We start from the raw sequence: 18,136 nt of genomic DNA on the forward strand, positions 1-18,136 counted from the left end.
GCCAAGTGCGAGTCGGGCTTGCGCACAAAGGGTTCCGTAGCTTAAATCAACCTATCTCAAAAACTATAAGAGATACTTTGATCAAACCAAAAATCGTTGAAAGAGTTAATTAGCATGCATCACCTCTATTTTTTTTAGAATTTTATACCCCGTAGTTATAAAAATAGAGGGGGGGGACATACTTTTTACGACTTTGAGAGCTGATATCTCAAAAACCGTTCACTTTAAGAAAAATGTTTTTTAGAAAACTTTATATCATTTTAAAAGACCTTTCCATTGATACCCCACACGGGTATGTACATCGAAAAAAAAAATTTCATCCCTCAGTTACATGTATGGGGGGCCCCACCCCCAATTCTTTTTTTTACTATTTAGTGTCATATTTTTGTAGCGGTTCATACAACACATATTCCCATCAAATTTCATCACTGTAGTACTTATAGTTTCCGAGTAAATCGGCTGTGACAGACGGACAGACGGACAGACGGACATGACGAAACTATAAGGGTTCCGTTTTTGCCATTTTGGCTACGGAACCCTAAAAAGCTAACAATGACACACACATCGAGGCCCAGATAAAACTTATAACAATCCTAATTTTTGCTCTACGTTAATATCTCGCCGCTAATTGTAAATGATGTCTTATGTCGACGTATATCTACATGTAGCTGTAAAAGAAGGGATTATGGTACACTTTTATGACTTCATAAACAAATCTATTCCCGCATGTTATCGTCTTCTTGATCATAAAGCTACCTCTAGGTTATAGCACGGATAATACGGGCAAACTCGTCCACTGAAAGCAATTTTACAACTGAAATAGAGTTATTTTTCTTGAAACAGTGGCTTGACCTGTGTGATGCGTCTTGAATTAGAACCAAGTAGGAACCTTGGCGCCATCTATACATTTTATTGTGTGCAACCAAAAATATTGTATAAAAAATTGTACAAGACATAAGATTACAATTTGCACATTTAAAATTTGTTATAGTTATATATTTCTCAAGAATTCATTGGTAAATCGCAGTATTCGAACCCCCGAAAGAGAGCAGACGCGTTTTTCCCGTTACGCCACCACGACTCAAAAAATTACGTAAAGCAAGTAAGATCTCATCCCAAAGCTGATGTAAGAACAAAGTGGGATGGCAGACGATGAACCCTGTTATGCTTCTGTTTTTAAACTAAATCGCCGGGACAGAAATAGTGGTTGAACGAACTTGCAGCCGTGCGCTTCGGGTGTGACGTAGGTCACTTACGTAGCTACAGAAGGGTTACTCTATTCTCACGAAAAACGAACGAAAGAGTAATGTCATGTTTAATACAAATAGATAGAGTCGTGGCTCGCGCAGCATCGCTCCGAAACATCGTTTTTCGTTTTAGAGAGTGACCCCTCACAGTCAATCTATAAAATCATGAAAATAAAAGAGTGCGATTTTGTACAGATTTTTCTCACTCTCAGTTATCTACTAATGTTCTGTTTTATAATCAGTATTTTATTTTTGTCATGTAAGGTATTTAATACCCTAAAAAAATAGTTAGGATCCATTTTCGTTTTCTTGACTTTATAGATTGACTGTACTCTCACTATTGTTTGATTTCTTGGTATGAAAATCTAAAATTTTACCTAGTCTATATTTAAGAGAATGGAAAAATAACAGACCGATAACATCAGAAACAATAATTGTAATTATTACAAATGCCATAAAATATGATAAAAAACACTTGCAGAGATTGTTGTTTATCAATCATTAGAAACACTTGGACTTTACTGTATCATATCATAATTATAATAGATCTATAGGAAACATACCTTGTCATGCGTTGTTGATTTCATAACAAAATAATCAGTTTCATAATCTTATTAAATACAATCATTAATTGAGTGGTTGTTGAAACATACGGATAAAAAGGGTACTTATATTATCAAGTCATTATGGCTTTAACTTTTTATCACTTAATATTATATCCGTGACTTTTATCTTAATTTTTTGTGGTGAAGTCAGCTACAGACTTACCTACATTAGGGCTATTCGAATAGGGAACTCAAACGCAAGCGTATTGTCTTATTTTTCTAGATCTTGAAATTGTTTGAATGGTGATAATTATTACGGCACCATTAATATTAGTATTCAAACCGAATTACATCCTAATCCTAATCCTAACTAATATTATAAATGTGAAAGTAACTGTGTCTGTCTGTCTTTCTGTCTGTCTGTCTGTCTGTCTGTCTGTCTGTCTGTTACTCTTTCACGCCAAAACTACTGAACGGATTTGAATGAAATTTGGTATACATATGGTCTAGACCCTGAGAAAGAACATAGGCTACTTTTTATCAGAATTCCCACGGGAAAACTTTTTAAGGCGAAGCGAAGCTCGCGGGCACAGCTAGTCAAATATAATTACGGTAGTCCTGCGTAAAACTGTCACGACTCGCGACTTTACTTTCGATTAGTTTTACTTTTGAATTCTGTGGGTATGATGGGAATAACTCTGAATTTATCTATAGGCAGATACACATTATTATTATTAACCTCAGATTTTTTATATTATTACGGTATTTTAATTTGGTAAAACGTGCTTAGCGCTGTCAAATCCCGCACCGTATGTCTTCAAATCATAGAGAAGTATTATTTTCTTTGACCAAAGGAGCGCCTATGCAACACCTAGGCTTGCTACTCCAGTTTACTCGGGAGCTAGGCTGGCTGAGCTTAAATTAAGGGGATATGTACAAAGGTTCAACTCGAGAGACCTACATTCAAGAACTTCGCCCCCTATCAGCTATGAGAATAGAATAGAATAGGTAATACCTAGGCACCGATGCACACATGTCGTTACAAAGTCGCCCCGTACCTACGTTGTTGCGTGGAATCGGATTTTTGAACTTACCCGTGGACCACGTGCATGCCCCCCGAGACATTGTAGCCGGCGAAGTGCTAATTCCATTTTCAATTTACCCGTGCACTCGAACTAAATGAAATTACTTGGACGTACGTGACTCCGACCAGTTGTGCTCACTTCGTAAATAAAGTGTTGTGTTGTGTAAGCTGGCGGTGCAACGGTCTTTTGCCGTTACGGAAATGATCGGGAATAGAAAAAAGTACAAAGATATCATAATATTATTTACTTTTATTGTTTTTCAAAGTAGTCTCCGTGACATTCAATGCACTTTTTCATTCGATTAAACCAATCATTGAAACAGTAATTCCAGTCTGAAGTGGATACTGTCAAAACAGCTGATTTGTAAGCTTCGACCGCCTCTTCTGGGCCGCTAAACCGTTGACCACGTAGCATATCTTTAATTCTTGGAAATGTAAAATAATCATTGGGGCTCAGATCAGGGCTATACGGAGGATGGTCCATCAACTCCACGTTTTCCATATTTAAAAACGTTCTTGTTTTGCGAGCGGTATGAGAGCTTGCATTATCGTGGTGAAGGATTATACGACGATTCGGGTTAGTTTTACGAAGTTCTCTTACGACTTCCGGCAAACAAACTGTTGTGTACCAATCAGCACAGCTAATCACCGTCCTTTGTTCTTGTAATGGAATCGTAGCCACATGGCCAGTTTTCGATACAAACGAAGCGACCATTTTTTTCGACACGCTGCGTGAGCGAATAACTTTTGTTGGCTTGACCTCACCTTCGAAGACCCAAACTGCCGATTGATGTTTTCTTTCGGGCTCATATGAATAAATCCACGATTCATCACCAGAGACGATATTGTAGACAGCATTTGAACTGCCTCCATGGAACCGTTGCAGAGCAGATTGACACCAATTAACACGAGCCGACTTTTGTTCCTCGGTCAAACGGTGGGGCACCCAGCGCGAAACTAACTTCTTGACACCCAGTTCTTCATGTAAAATGGTTTGAATGGCTGTCATACCAATGCTGAGAGAAGCCCGAATCTGCTCGTATGTCACATGTCTATCTTCTTTTATTAACTGGCGTACAGCATCGATGTTATCTTGTGTTACCGCTGTTTTTGGCCGACCAGTAGAAGGGACTGTGGTAAGAGAGGAACGTCCACGGCGAAACTCAGAATACCAACGATATATAGTCGTTTTACTTGGTGCTTCAAGTTTATAAATAGAAACAAGCTCGGCGAGACATTGTTCTTGAGATAAACCTCGACGAAAGTTGTGAAAAATTATTGCACGGAAATGTTCCCGCGTAAGCTCCATTTTTTACACCGACTTGTCAAATTCAAATGGTCAATACTCTTTTATTTTTTACTTTTTTTAAAATTCGAAAATGGAATTATGTTTGAAAAAACACTACATTTGATACACCAAAAAGGTTTCACTCTAATTTATTCCTAAGTATTCTATTCCCGATCTTTTCGGTGTAGCCCTCGTAATATGGCGAGTAGATGGCCTGCGATAATTTCGATACGCGACCCTTTCCTGCCATGCCACTTCCCGTGTTGCGCGAAGTATAAATTTGATGCTGTTAATTTATCATTTATCCACTAATATTCAGACGACGCCAGCATCTAAATTATTTCCTATATTATCTACGTGTAAATTAAATTCACCCAGATTAATAATTGAGCCCTAGAGTTGAGAATGAGTTAGATATGTATGTGTATTAATAACAATGATGACTGAAATCAGAAATCTCGTACCTTCATCTACATGTACATTACATGTCACTTCAATAGTAAATCATAAATAACTCACATCACAACGAAATCTTCGTCATATCAAAAGTGTATACGTGTGTAGAATTCTCAAGACTAAATAAAACATTTTCTCTTTCCTACACAAACTGCCCTGGTTTATATGCCCGTATATTCTATTCGGTTGGTACCAACATTGTATTGGTTGGTTACATGTGAGGGCAATGCTCTCTAAACTTCATCGATAAGCTATCATATCACGTTTAGGGCGGACACTTTCTGAATACAAATTACATTGACATTTCGGAAGGGTTGTGTAATTTATCCGTTTTAACCTATAGGGTAACGTAACGTACCTTGGGACGCTTGTACCTCGGGACATTGATTGTATTTTAAAAACCGGCTAAATAAACACATTCAAATTCTACCCTAGGCATAGTATTTTACTCGCTTGGCAAAACTAGTGAGTCTCGTGATCATACCAGCATCGAGTGTGTAGTGAAGACAATATGAAGTTTTTTGGAGTCAAAAGTAGCTTTTGTATAGTTTTTTGTGTTGCTTTATCTCATTGAGGCATGCTCAAAATAAAGACATGGATGTCACGTATAACTTTTCAGTTATTTAATTTTATGACATGGCAATTATCTGAGAGATTCCTATTAATTAAAAATAAATATATTTAAATTATGGTTAAATATTGCTTTTTTGTACCTTGGGACACGATTAAATTTGTACCTTGGGACACTGTTTCCTATGGCTTTGTACTATGGAAAATGCAAACATCTAAATAACGCCTTATATCTCTGTTCTTATTAGTGCCAGAGTGAAACTAGACAGAAGAGAGATGCAGTAAATCAATAAGAACAGAGATATAAGGCGTTATTTAGAAGTTTGCATTTTCCATAGTACAAAGCTATAGGAAACAGTGTCCCAAGGTACAAACGTGTAACGTACCTTGGGTCAAAACAAGCATTTTTACTTTTATTTTAATTGAATGAAATCTGGCCACACTAAAGCTTTAGCACAAATACTAGTGATAATAGATTATATATCCTACCGAATAAAGACAATTTCACATTAATATCTTAGTTGTACGCTGCGATAGCTTCATTCAAAGTTGGGGTAGTCGAAAATGTCCCTAGGTACGTTACGTTACCCTACCTACATCTATGACGGTTTTTAATGAGGATATGTTCTAACTTCTAACCTAACGGTCGGTTGCGATACCTTATCTATATATGCTTTGTTTTCTGTGATAGCTTTTTTCATTGATGCATGCAAGATCGGTAAAAATACATTAAGCAAGTAACATAGATAGTATAAATAGAATATTTATTCTTTATTTGTTCACAAAAATGCTCAAAATTAAAAACAAACTTAATCTAACACATAATATATGTACAGATGACGGCCTTATCGCTAAAAGAGATGACATTTCTTCCAGGCAACCTTTATGAATGAATGAATAATAGTGGATGGTTAACGCAATAATTTATTCTGGCTGGTGCGCATTAACTTCAAAATTATATTTTTAAATACCAACTGACATATTACCAAATTAAAAATATATCTAATACCTATCGCGAGATAGACAAATAAAAATCTACTTTACATTAAATTGAAATTCAAAAGCACCGAAAATCAAAAAACATATTAAAATACAGCTTCAGAAAATATCCCCGGTCCAAAGTCTAAGGTTCTGCCGGTCCGGTTTTTCTTGACAAACACGTGACCGCCGAGCCTGGCCCTCTTTAAATACCTGTTAAACGAGATCTTTCATATTTTATGTATGAAAAAATAAATAAACTAGAGTGGAGCACGTGTCTATAGATCGCTAAAACAAATCAGGTTAGCAGGTACTGGTGAATCATCATGGGTTACTCTACAAGTCTACCGCAGTGAAGTTGAATGGTTATCTAGACTAGACCACAGGGTCTTCTAGATAACCCGCTTCTCTCTTTGTACAGTCAGCAAAAGAGATATGTGTTGCCCAATCACTTTAATTTTAAAATCACTTTAATTTTAAAATCCACTGATGCTAAGGTTGTTAGGTGACATGAAAATGTTCAATAGAGCATATTTGAAAGTGTCCATATTATATTATATTTTTTGATTCCCCTATTTTTCACCTATGAGTTTCAGGATCAAACAAGCAGTAGGTCTATTGTGTTTTTGTTGACTGTATATTGTTTGATCACTTAAAATTATTTTTCCTCCAACAAAATCTAAAACTTCACAAAATTATCTTCGGTTTCATCGTCATCTTATCTTAAGTTCAGTTTTTTTTTGTTTTCATTTACGATTATTCATCACATAATATTAACCTAGGTAAGTATCACCGCATGTTTCCTGTATCAAAACATCAGACTCATAACTGAATTCTAAGTAGCCTATAGTTATGACCTATCATAACATAATAATAATACCACTTGCATTTTCCCCATACACCACGCGGCGATGACGTACTAATTTTCCGACGTTCGTAATAATAATATTGCCAGTAGTAATAATAATAATATACGACTGCACTTTGCCTTCCCAGTCCCCGGTGGAAAATCACTGGTTGAAATAATCTTCTATTTGTTTAAGTTTATAGTAGTTTTGTGTAGAGGGGGAAGTTTATAGAGGCTAGACGGGGGCTGTGCGGTCAATTTAGCATAGGAAAAACGAAGTTTGTAAGCGCTGATGCGAGAGCGGTGGTAGCTCAGTCGGGTAAGCGCCCGCTTCTCACGCCAGGTATACGGGCTCGAATCCCGGAGCTGACATGTACCAATGAGCATATCTTAGCACATCTAGAAGTGTGAGCTCATCAATTTGCAGTGGGCCAGCATGGGGGAAATGGTCCAAGCTTAGGAAGGCAGTTTAAACCTTGGCGACATGTACAAAGATTCCATTACAGAGAGCAAGGTGCAGGTACGGGGTGTAACCCCGCAGAGAATAGAAGCTCTGATTCGCTAACCACGACTATATCTTGATGTACTGAACGTACGTACCGATAGCATAAAAGCTCGAGTTCATTAGTTTTTTTGTTAAGCTAGTGAAATCCTCCTAGAGTAGTTATCCTGCACAATGCAATTACAGTTCCTAGCTAATTGCTTTTAACACTTAAAGTATCGTGTTTTTTTCATGATTGCTAGTTTAATAACCTAAATGGTGTAAAATATCTTGGGCACATGTCGATGTTTTTTTAACTATATGTATTATTTTATAAGTACCAGTGCTTTCATGTATCACTCTCTAAAGACGTATTATGCCTTAAGGAATACTACCTACATCGGATACATGAAAAAACCTCGCGTTACGTTTACTCTTGGGTCTAAATTAATATCTCATCTCCTACCTTACACGTTTTCGATTTGGGCACAGTGGTCTTATAGGAGAGTGACTGAGTGAGTCCACAAGTGACGTTATCAACTGTACCTTAGGGACCGTCTACTCAGGCTTGGAAATCGCGAATAAACTATTGTCGTGCCACGCATTTCTATACATCTACATCTGACCCTCTAGTATGGTTTTTTTTTTAATTCTTTATTGCAAAAATATATTGTTTTGCTGGTTTTGCTATTTATGAAAACGAAAAAAGTTTACGTTTTCTCCTGTTATCTGCATACTTATCTTTCTTTTGCCTCTGTGGTCTAGTGGTAGAAGCTTCGCTTCATGACCCAGAGGTCCTGGGTTCGATTCCCGGGTGGGACCATCAATTTGTGTTTCTAAATTGTGGTTCTAAGTTTGGTTAGGACATAGAAGGCTGATCACCTGATGTCCGAAACAGTGAAACGATCCATGCTGTCGGATGGGCATGTAAAGCAGTCGGTCCTGCGCCTAGCTCTCTCCAGTCGTGTCGGTCAATCCGTCCCATTGGGTTACGAGAGTGATCGAACAGAGAGTGCTCCTGTGTACTGCGCACACACTTGGGCACTATAATCTACTCCTGCATAGATGGCTGATCTCAATTGAGATTGGCCACCGTGGTCGAAATTTGCTAGGAGGACATTATTATTATTATTATAATCTTTCAAAAGTTTCATGATAGTTTCCATTAGAGGCGCCACTTAATATGAGAGAAAACGTAAACTTTTATAGTTTTCGACAAACTATCAAACCTGTACGACGAGTGCATATTCAATACTATTAGGGCGCTGGTTTATATAAATTATATCTGATGTGATACAATACGGTAAAACCCATAGTTGGTAACCAAAGAGTACTCGAAGCTCTCGCAAGTGAGTCACCCTCTTTTCCCTGTGTTTTGATACTATCGGGGAAATCCGTGCGATATCAATAACTCGTGCGCAGGCTTCAAGTGATTCTAAACTTTAAGGTGGGTGACCAGATAAAACGATTCCCAGATTGTACATATACTTCAGTAATCAAAACCACTTCAATGATGGACAGAGGGCTTGCCCGATACATATTCCTTGAAATGTTAATCATTACTACATATGCTCACGACTGTAATCATACATACATATGAACACAATGCGAAACGATGCGATTCAGGTGGTCACTGTAGCTTACAGAACACTCGTCTAAAGTTAAATATTACACTGCAAAGCTCAAAATCCGATTCGAAAATATCCAAAACCACAATTCTTTCGTCAAACTTCATTCAACTGTATCCGAAATTGGGGCGAGTAAAAATAAGAATGAATACCCACAGCTTGATTCGATTTCGTATGTTTACCGGCCTCAATGGAAATCTAGGTTCAACGTACTAGGGGTACGCCTGGGAAGACTTGCCTTCACGGTCAAGAAAGAAATAGGGCGCCGTCATGACAATGACGTCATACCTTCGTCATATACGCTATGCCTATAGCATAGCATAGTATATATGGCCTATCCTGAGTAACCCGATCATCGATTCTGTTTCTTAATTAGATCATGTTGGTGGCCAGTGTTCTACTGTAAAGTTCAAAGCGCGTGGCCGTTATTATTCTGAAGCAAAAATTCCGAATGTTGCCCAGAGGTGTACCTCGAGTTCTGAACTGGTAAAATGGACTTAACGAATATGAATGAAAACTTTCAAGCTTTCGCGGAAAACTCACTGGAAGTTCCTTGTAAGAAGCTGATTTAAAGTTGATTTTCGCGTCTAATCTAAATGCAGTTTCATGATACGTCAAGCCAATGACGTCCATTTTCCCGAGACGATAGATTTATTCCCCATTTTATGTCCGTACGTCCTGTTATGAACAACAATAATTTCGAACGTTGTTTTTTATTTTCTTTGCATACTCATTAACTTGTAGCCAATCGGCTTTGAGCAAACCATCGATATTAATCGCTCTAGGTATTGGATAAAGAAAAGCATGTTTATATTTGAGTTCAGCGTAACTGCGTAATATAGCGACTACATTTATAAATTATGTATTATCGACTATCGTTCAGTCATATAAATTTGTTCAGAATGTTACTTGAGTTACTCCTTTCGGCTTACTAATCTTACTATATCACTTTTGCAATCAAGTTAATGACTGTCTGAAAAGCTCAAGTACAGATATTTTATACTTATCATTTAGAATATACCTACCTATTTATTTCAAAACAAAACATCACATACAGTTCAAACATTAATACATTATAGGAAAATTAAAAGAGGTAGGATTGTGTTGAATGGTATATAAATCATAGAAGATTCTTGTCTTGGGAAGACAGGACCAAATTGGTTATACGTCATTCGTAAGATCCGTGTGGGGACCACGGCTAATGACTTTGATGGGACGGATTGAATTGGTCTTGTAATTGTTGGCTTGTTATCTTCAATGGCCTTGTGCGGCCAAACCTTGACGGAACGTTTAGTGTTTTAATGATAATTCACTTTACTGAAGTTGGTTCTTGTTACTGAGAAGGGGTCGGTTGATTAAAATGTATCATTTCATTTGCTTTCATGACTTTTTGATGTGCACGTATCCTGCCGTTTGATATCAGTTGGTAAAAAAGACATTAACGGTTCCATTGACTACTGACGGTTCGTAATTCGAACAAGTCGCACAGCAGAAAAACGGAACATCGTACTGGTACCGTACCTTTACTGCCTACCTTTAAACCAAGCTCCTTGATCAAATTAAAACAAAACATATCAAATACTCGTAGCACTCAATGTTCATAATTTTACAGTACTGGTATGGTAACTCATCAGCAGTCCACAGCAAAACAACCCTTCAACCCTGAATCTCACGGTCTACATCTATACTAATCTCCCAAGTCATACTCGTAGTAAAATAAACCATCTGACTCTATAGGCTGATGATGATGATGATGTCGATGGTCATAAAATTACTCTACCACCATTTCACCAAGGCTCAGTCACTAAAATAAAACCCAACCATTGCATCCTTAACCCCAACATCACTTTCCTTGTTCCAGGCCTCCAGCTCCGCAGCATCGAGGAGCCGGCGGGGGCGGGCGCGGGGGGCGGGGGCGGGGGCATGCCGGCGCCCTCGTGCTACGACGCCGAGTGTGCCCGCACCGAGGCCTGGCTGGACGAGAACCAGGAGTTCGTGCATGACTATTTTTTAAGGTGGGTTTTTGGATGTTGTTGCTGGGATGTAGGGTTGTGGTCAAACAGGTGATTTGAGGTAAGCGTCCCGTCCACCTATCGGTATTGAACATAGTTTGTCATAAATGTATGGTGAAACGGCGGCGTCGGCAATGCAGATTGCACTTGTGTGAATTTCTACAGAAAGCATACTGAATGCTATGCGTCCGTTGCGTATGAAGCCGAAAGGTGGGCGCTTACCTTAAACAGACACGCAGTTCTGTCTGTATAGTAATGGTGCGCAGTAATACGTCCTGTGTACCCTTTGAAATCTACTAATTTCACCACAGTAGCAAAGCCTGGACTTTTAGCTGTTGAGTTTGTCACCGCACGCTGAGTAGATTGGTCATAATGGTGCGGTCATCATACATGGATAGGCTTAGGCGAGATGTCTCAAAGCACATGGCATAGTTTTCTGGTTGAATGATACTGTACATCTAGATCTTCTGGATGATAATTTAATTCGTACTTGATCGTTTTATATTGACATATCTACTTATAACGATCGTCATAGGAGCACCGAAAATTACCCGAATAATATCAAATTAATAGTTAAATATTTAAATAAAAGTTATGTTTGCTCTGCTTTAACAACGTCGAACATTTTCCTCTCACTTCCTTCCGAATGCCGTTTGTTAGGTACATAAATAACAAAACACGGGTTTACAGAGCTTAGCGGTGCTCAAGGATATTTATTGTACAGACTTATCTAATAAACATGACACCGTGTTTACTTTAATTGAACTAAGCTATATTTTATGTCTGTTGAGGAATGTATGCGTTAAAATAAACACTAACGCCACGTTGGGTATGTAGAGGTATAGTTGGATCCTCATAATATGACGTATTTTACATACACAATAGGTCGAGAGCCGTAGCGCCAATGTATTGACGTATTTTCTTATGACACATTTATCTTTTATGATTATGTACTTAAACTGAAGTCAGCTTGTTTTTTTCGGCCAGCAAAGGGGTCTTGCTGAATAAATGTATCGCTATTTTTATTTCACCATTGTGTCGTAATTTTTGGTCAAGTCACGTGAATTGTATACTAACGTGCGTAGGAAGGAGAGAAGAGGATTACGTTAGTCACAATGTAATGTTGTCATCAACCTTTTCGACGATTTCACTGAATGTCGACATTCTGCTAAATGTAGAAAATGCACATCGGCGAATCTGGCGATATGCTCACTGGCAAGCGAGTCACCCGCTTTTCGCTGTACGTGAGCCGTATCGCCGATTTTAGAATGAGTACTATGCGCTTAGGGTACACATCTAGAAATCTAGGTATGCAGGTTTCCTCAACATGTTTTTTTAACCCTAAGAGCTCGTGGTGTAATTGTACTTTAATATTAACATTTTATTTTATAAAGGTTATCCTTTAGCATAATTATAGTGGTACTGGTATCGCCATGTTGCCTCCTCGGCGGCTCCCGGTGGCGCCTGAAATATGAACAGCTGACACACATTTTACAGTAGCTAGCGATATTTGATGCTCATGGGCTTCCCACCAGTCTAGCCTATACCTACCTACCGAGTCGGCTTACATCCAAGGTTGAAGAAATGCACACATTTTGCTCTGTACATTAAATAGACCAGCTGCCGTTCCATGTCACTGGAACTTAGAATCATTTGTTATTCGCCTTATATTTTAATAATAAGTCGTAACTTATCAATATTAACTTTGGCATCACCTTTATAAAGGGCAACTTTTTTCCGATTCGAAGATAAACAAAAGTTGCCTTAGGTACTTACTCAAATATACCTACTTTATTTCAGTAACATAAATAAATAAAACATACCTACTTAACATTTTTAAATCGCTTTTGTAGATAATTGAAATACGTGTCATTAAATCGATACCGTGCGGTGTCCGGTGTCCGAATGCGGGATTAAACGTGTCGAGATGTCCGCGCCGTGTCAGCTTCCGGACACTTCAGCCATTCCATTTGTTTGCCGAAAAACTGTGAAATAAATGAATTTATAAAATAAATACGAAAGCCACGAAGCTTTTGCTGTTAGCGCGAATGTCTACAGAAGTATTTAAAATGAAATCTGCGTTTATAAGTTGCGCGTTATGATTTTTTACTTATAAATCATCGGTATTAATAATGCAAAAATGAATTTAACGTCGAAACGGTACATTGTATTTTATATGAACTATTATACTCGTACAGCCATGTTTGATATCCGTGAAGAATGCTTTTGTGCGACGAAGATGAATAACTGAATAACCTAATCTAGTTATCCATAGGCGTGCTATTATAGAGCTCGTGGGCTATGTTTTTTTAAATAGTAGGAAGGTACCTACATGGCGCATTTATAAACTTTCTGTATTTTCAATTCTCTATTGCATGCATAGATGATATCCTGATATCTATCCTTTATCATATGTATAGGTTTTGTCTGAGGCAGACTTACAACCATGGTACCTACTATGAATATACATAATATAACTACGTAGGTTTTATTAGAAAAGTTTTACTTAAAAAACTAGTTAAAACAAGATTGAAAATTTAATTTATAATGTTGCCTCTTGTTCAAAGTATCTTAATTTAAGCAGCTCCTACTTGTATGAACAGGACCCTAGGGACAACTTATTGTTAATGAGAAGCGTTTTCACTTTCCCTACAGAAAGTTGGAGTCAGTTTTGTCATTTGTTCAGGGAATCGTTATGCCAATTAAATAAGTTATTTACCTATCAACTTAAAATATAGATATTATTGCCATTCAAGTACTCTGTGTTGCCATTGATATTACTGGTCTAGGTTGCTCAACACCAAAATATGGTCTTAGATCCATCTTACTAATTATTCATTTATGTCGGTTTAGATAAGTTAGTGTCACTGTACTAGTATGTATGAAATTAACTTCTATGTATGGACTATCTGCTATTTCTACGTTAACCCTACGTAATGTCCATAGTGTTTTCATATGCAAATCCCGTCTAAGGTTTCTATATTGCTGCGAAGGCATTGGACGGTTAACAGCGCACTACGAATTTTATTGCTTTGTGATAAAGAATATTCGACATAAATTTTAGCTCATAAATTCCGATGCAAATATATCCGGGAGCAGATTTTTTATGTCTAGTTATAGGTACGCCATAATCTTGCGGATAGCTGATAAACCATGTAGCATTCATTCATGACCATCATAAAACGTGGTTGAATCTGCGACTAATATCAATGTCAGCAAAAAAGTCGAAATCACGAAAGAGAGAAATGAACTGGGATGTCAGAATTTTGCAACATCAACACTCTTTTGCGGTAATAACATATCATTTCCACGGTTTCCACCGTCCCAACGACATAATGATACAGTGAATTTAGTAAGTACCCTAATGTTAGGGTGATAGCTCCATTAGTCGGCAAAAAATGCTGTGTGGCAGGTGATAGAAGCAAGATATCCAAAGAACCGTTTAGGGTAAAGAATATCCCAATCCAATAAAGAATCTTATATATTTTATGTAGTTTTTGCCACTGCTATGTATTTTTATCAATGTGTCCGGCTCACCCTGCTAATATTCAAACAGCGACTGTTTATAATTTGACTGGCTAATCCTTTCACCACCGTGACAAACGATAGAGGTTCACTAGTGTCTCGTATTTGTCACCGATACGATAAGAAGAGATACTTAAAGATACATGCGTGTAGTATACCTATAGTTACACATTGCTAATTATAAGTTGTAACTAGCTACCTCAGTCCGAAATAATAATAAATCAGTATCCAACATATTCTATACTTTAATTCCATAAAATCATCATTTAAAATTCTCTAATCCAGTGTATTTGTTTCCCAGGAAGGCGACGCGGCAGGTGGTGGACGCGTGGCTCGTGTCGCACGCCACGCCGCCCAGCGCCGAGCTCGCCTCGCCCTCGCGCGCCGGCTCCAGCTCCGGCGCCACCACGCCCGTCAGGTAACTGTCACGCGAGTCTACTACTGTCACGCGAGTCTACTACTGCCACGCCGCCCAGCGCCGAGCTCGCCTCGCCCTCGCGCGCCGGCTCCAGCTCCGGCGCCACCACGCCCGTCAGGTAACTGTCACGCGAGTCTACTACTGTCACGCGAGTCTACTACTGCCACGCCGCCCAGCGCCGAGCTCGCCTCGCCCTCGCGCGCCGGCTCTAGCTCCGGCGCCACCACGCCCGTCAGGTAACTGTCACGCGAGTGCAGCTGTCAGGGAACTGTCACACTACTCCAGCTGTCAGGTACCTAACTGTCACACTAGTCCAGCTGTCAGGTAACTGTTGCAAGAGTGCAAATGTTAGGTAACTGTCACACTAGTCCAGCTGTAAGGTAACTGTCAAACAAGTTCACGTAATTACCTCACAAGTCCATGCCACGATTATCAGGAATCTCATAAGCGAAAGATGAATTAATATATATTTTACATTTTCTTCTGTCATATACCGATTTTTCGCATAAAATATGGCGCCTCTAGCAAAAACGTTATGTGAGCGTCGTAAAATAATATTGTTCCGAAAATATCATACATAAAATATAAATTGAGTCTGTTAAACCAGGGAAACAATATCAACACAACTTACAACTAAAACCACCCGTCACTCATCACACTATAAACCCAACTCTGATATTTTGTCATCATGCCCAGCAAAAAACATCCATCAAGGGGCTTTATCGCCTTATGTATCCAATAATAGAGTCCATCTTGGAGGGACAAAAAGCTATTCTAATCTCTTAGAGCCAGGCGAAGGCCTGACAGCAGATTGATGGAAGGTTTCTGAGAGGGAAGCACAATTTATCGATGTTTCAACCCCACATACATGACTTTACACATTTGTACGCTCGCGGCTTACTCGCAACAAGTGCTGAGCTGTTAACTTTGTGTTTAGGTCAGCTGGATTTTCCCTTATCATTTTCTCTAACTTGGAACTCATGCATGAGTCACAAAACCCGGTTTCAAATGTAAACGATTGCGATCAATTCTGAAGCGCAAAAGAGGAAGTTCTTGAAACAATATGCTAATCCAAATCTCATCTGAATAAAATGGCTGGAAAATTCATGTGAAACCGAAGAAGGATACCAATGTATGACAAAGGAAATTTCCTGGCAAACTCAACACAGCCTTGCAAATTTTGAGATTTTGGGTCGTGAATAATAAGAGAACTTTTCGAGTCGATAATTTGGTTTATCTTACAACTTTGTCATCTCTTCCGAGTAGAAACTTTGTATTCTTTGCAAGTTGGGGCCAAAATACGTTATCTGATATAAGTCAACGTCACTGTCGTTCAATACTGGTTCCAACTTTGGAATCTAGAACTTTACAAAGTTGCATTATGGTTTAGTTTCCTTCGTAACCGCTCGAGTTTGTGGAACGCTGATGTGAAATGGATCCTGCTTCAAAATCTCCTCGAGTCGACAAACGGGTCCGCTACAAAGTTGGTCGATTAGTCTGGCCGACGTCCAGTATTAAGATAATTAGTAATTAGCTTTAGTACTGCTGATGGTACCGACAACGGCTTCCCGGGCTATTTCCCGGACTAACGACACGATCCCTTCCCGTCGTCAGGTAGACAGACACTTTGATTTGTTTACCAATTAAAGCGCTAATTTTGGCTTCCGAGAAATTTCTTTTTGGCTTCGTTATGAATGCGAGTGCTAGTTGTTTACAAGAGTAAATAAATTGGCTTTCAACTTGGTGCTACAACAGTTTTTTCTACTGCGGAAGTGGGTGAAGCTCACGAACTGAAAACTTCAGTTAAAAATAAAACAAAGGAATAGTTACGAGTAGCTGCGCCAAGTTCCATCCGTTTGGATGCACCCGCGTCCACGGTGTAATACGGACACCGAAAATGTAAACCTATTTTTCACAAGTTTATAGAATATTTATTTTAAAACTGAAAATACTTGACACATTATTTGTAAGGGCTGTAATATACAGTCATTGATTACAACAGATTGTAACTTTTTGTACATACATAACAAAAATGTAAGTAGGTAACTGCAAATTACGACCAGCTCTGGGAGTTCTGCTTTTGTAGGCCAGAATTAACTTTGTATGCTATAATATAATATAAATTGCATATTATTAATTTTTATACAAACCAGAACACAGCCACAGAAACACACGATGTAAAAAAGGAGGTGTTATCGCTTATTTCTCTCTGCTAGTATAGTAAAGGGGCGCAAGACAAACACATCAAGACGTGACAAAAGTTTTCCGTTGAACGCGCTCTCGAGGCTCCGCGTCTTGTGCCTAGTGCTATGTCTTCTGACTTCCTTTCGATAGACACCTCAAACTTCACTACCACCACACCCCAACAACCCCTCCCCACCTAAAACAACATCTCAACTCCCCAGAAAGATATCAGCGCACGAGTTCGAGCGCGGCGGGCTGCTGAAACCGCTGGTGACGACCGTGGACGGCACGCCGACGTTCCTGGGGGACCCGCCGCAGCAGCACACGTTGCCAGCGCGCCCGCAGCGCCGCTCCCGGCACGAGCTGCGACAGCTCGACGAGAAGGAGCTTATCTTTGAGCTGGTGAGTGGAGAGTGTGTCATATTATATCCCATTCCACGGGAAAGACATCTGATAGAACCCTTATTACATTCGAGTTTTTGGTTTGTATCAGATATCCTTCCCTTTGGAATGGGATATAGATGTTGTTAGCCAGCTGTGCTACGCCTTGCTTGACATATTAGGCATTTTAAAGCGCAGGCTTTTGAAACGCGCGCTTTGGGCTATAACAGTTTATCGAAGGCATACAAACGCGTGTTTCAAAACGCCTAATGTATATAGTTGTACTCGTACATGCCCTTAAAGATTTTCCGTAGGAATTCGAAATCGGAAAGAAGCCTTTATTTTAGTCCAGGATTTCTGACTCTCAAAGACGATTTAACTATTAGTTAAACTATTACATAGACTGAATAAGGCACTTTACCAGTTAAATAACCTGCTCTATCTATCTTTTCAAGGCTGGCATTAGCCGGTTCACAAAGCTGTGCGGTAGCC

General features: G+C 38.9%; 1 protein-coding gene across 7 annotated transcripts in view; it reads left to right on the forward strand.

Moving 5' to 3' along the window:
• The window catches only part of LOC105381839 (dual 3',5'-cyclic-AMP and -GMP phosphodiesterase 11), a 158,643-nt gene that overhangs the window by 89,253 nt on the left and 51,254 nt on the right, over positions 1-18,136 (forward strand). For all 7 annotated transcript variants that reach the window (XM_048623129.1, XM_048623134.1, XM_048623143.1 and 4 more), the window contains 3 exons: positions 10,986-11,139; positions 14,963-15,079; positions 17,485-17,665. In XM_048623129.1, the coding sequence (XP_048479086.1) occupies positions 10,986-11,139; positions 14,963-15,079; positions 17,485-17,665 (452 nt within the window). The remainder of the gene's footprint in view (positions 1-10,985; positions 11,140-14,962; positions 15,080-17,484; positions 17,666-18,136) is intronic.

This window comes from Plutella xylostella, chromosome 3, assembly GCF_932276165.1.
Source record: "Plutella xylostella chromosome 3, ilPluXylo3.1, whole genome shotgun sequence".
Taxonomy (NCBI): Eukaryota; Metazoa; Arthropoda; class Insecta; order Lepidoptera; family Plutellidae; genus Plutella; species Plutella xylostella.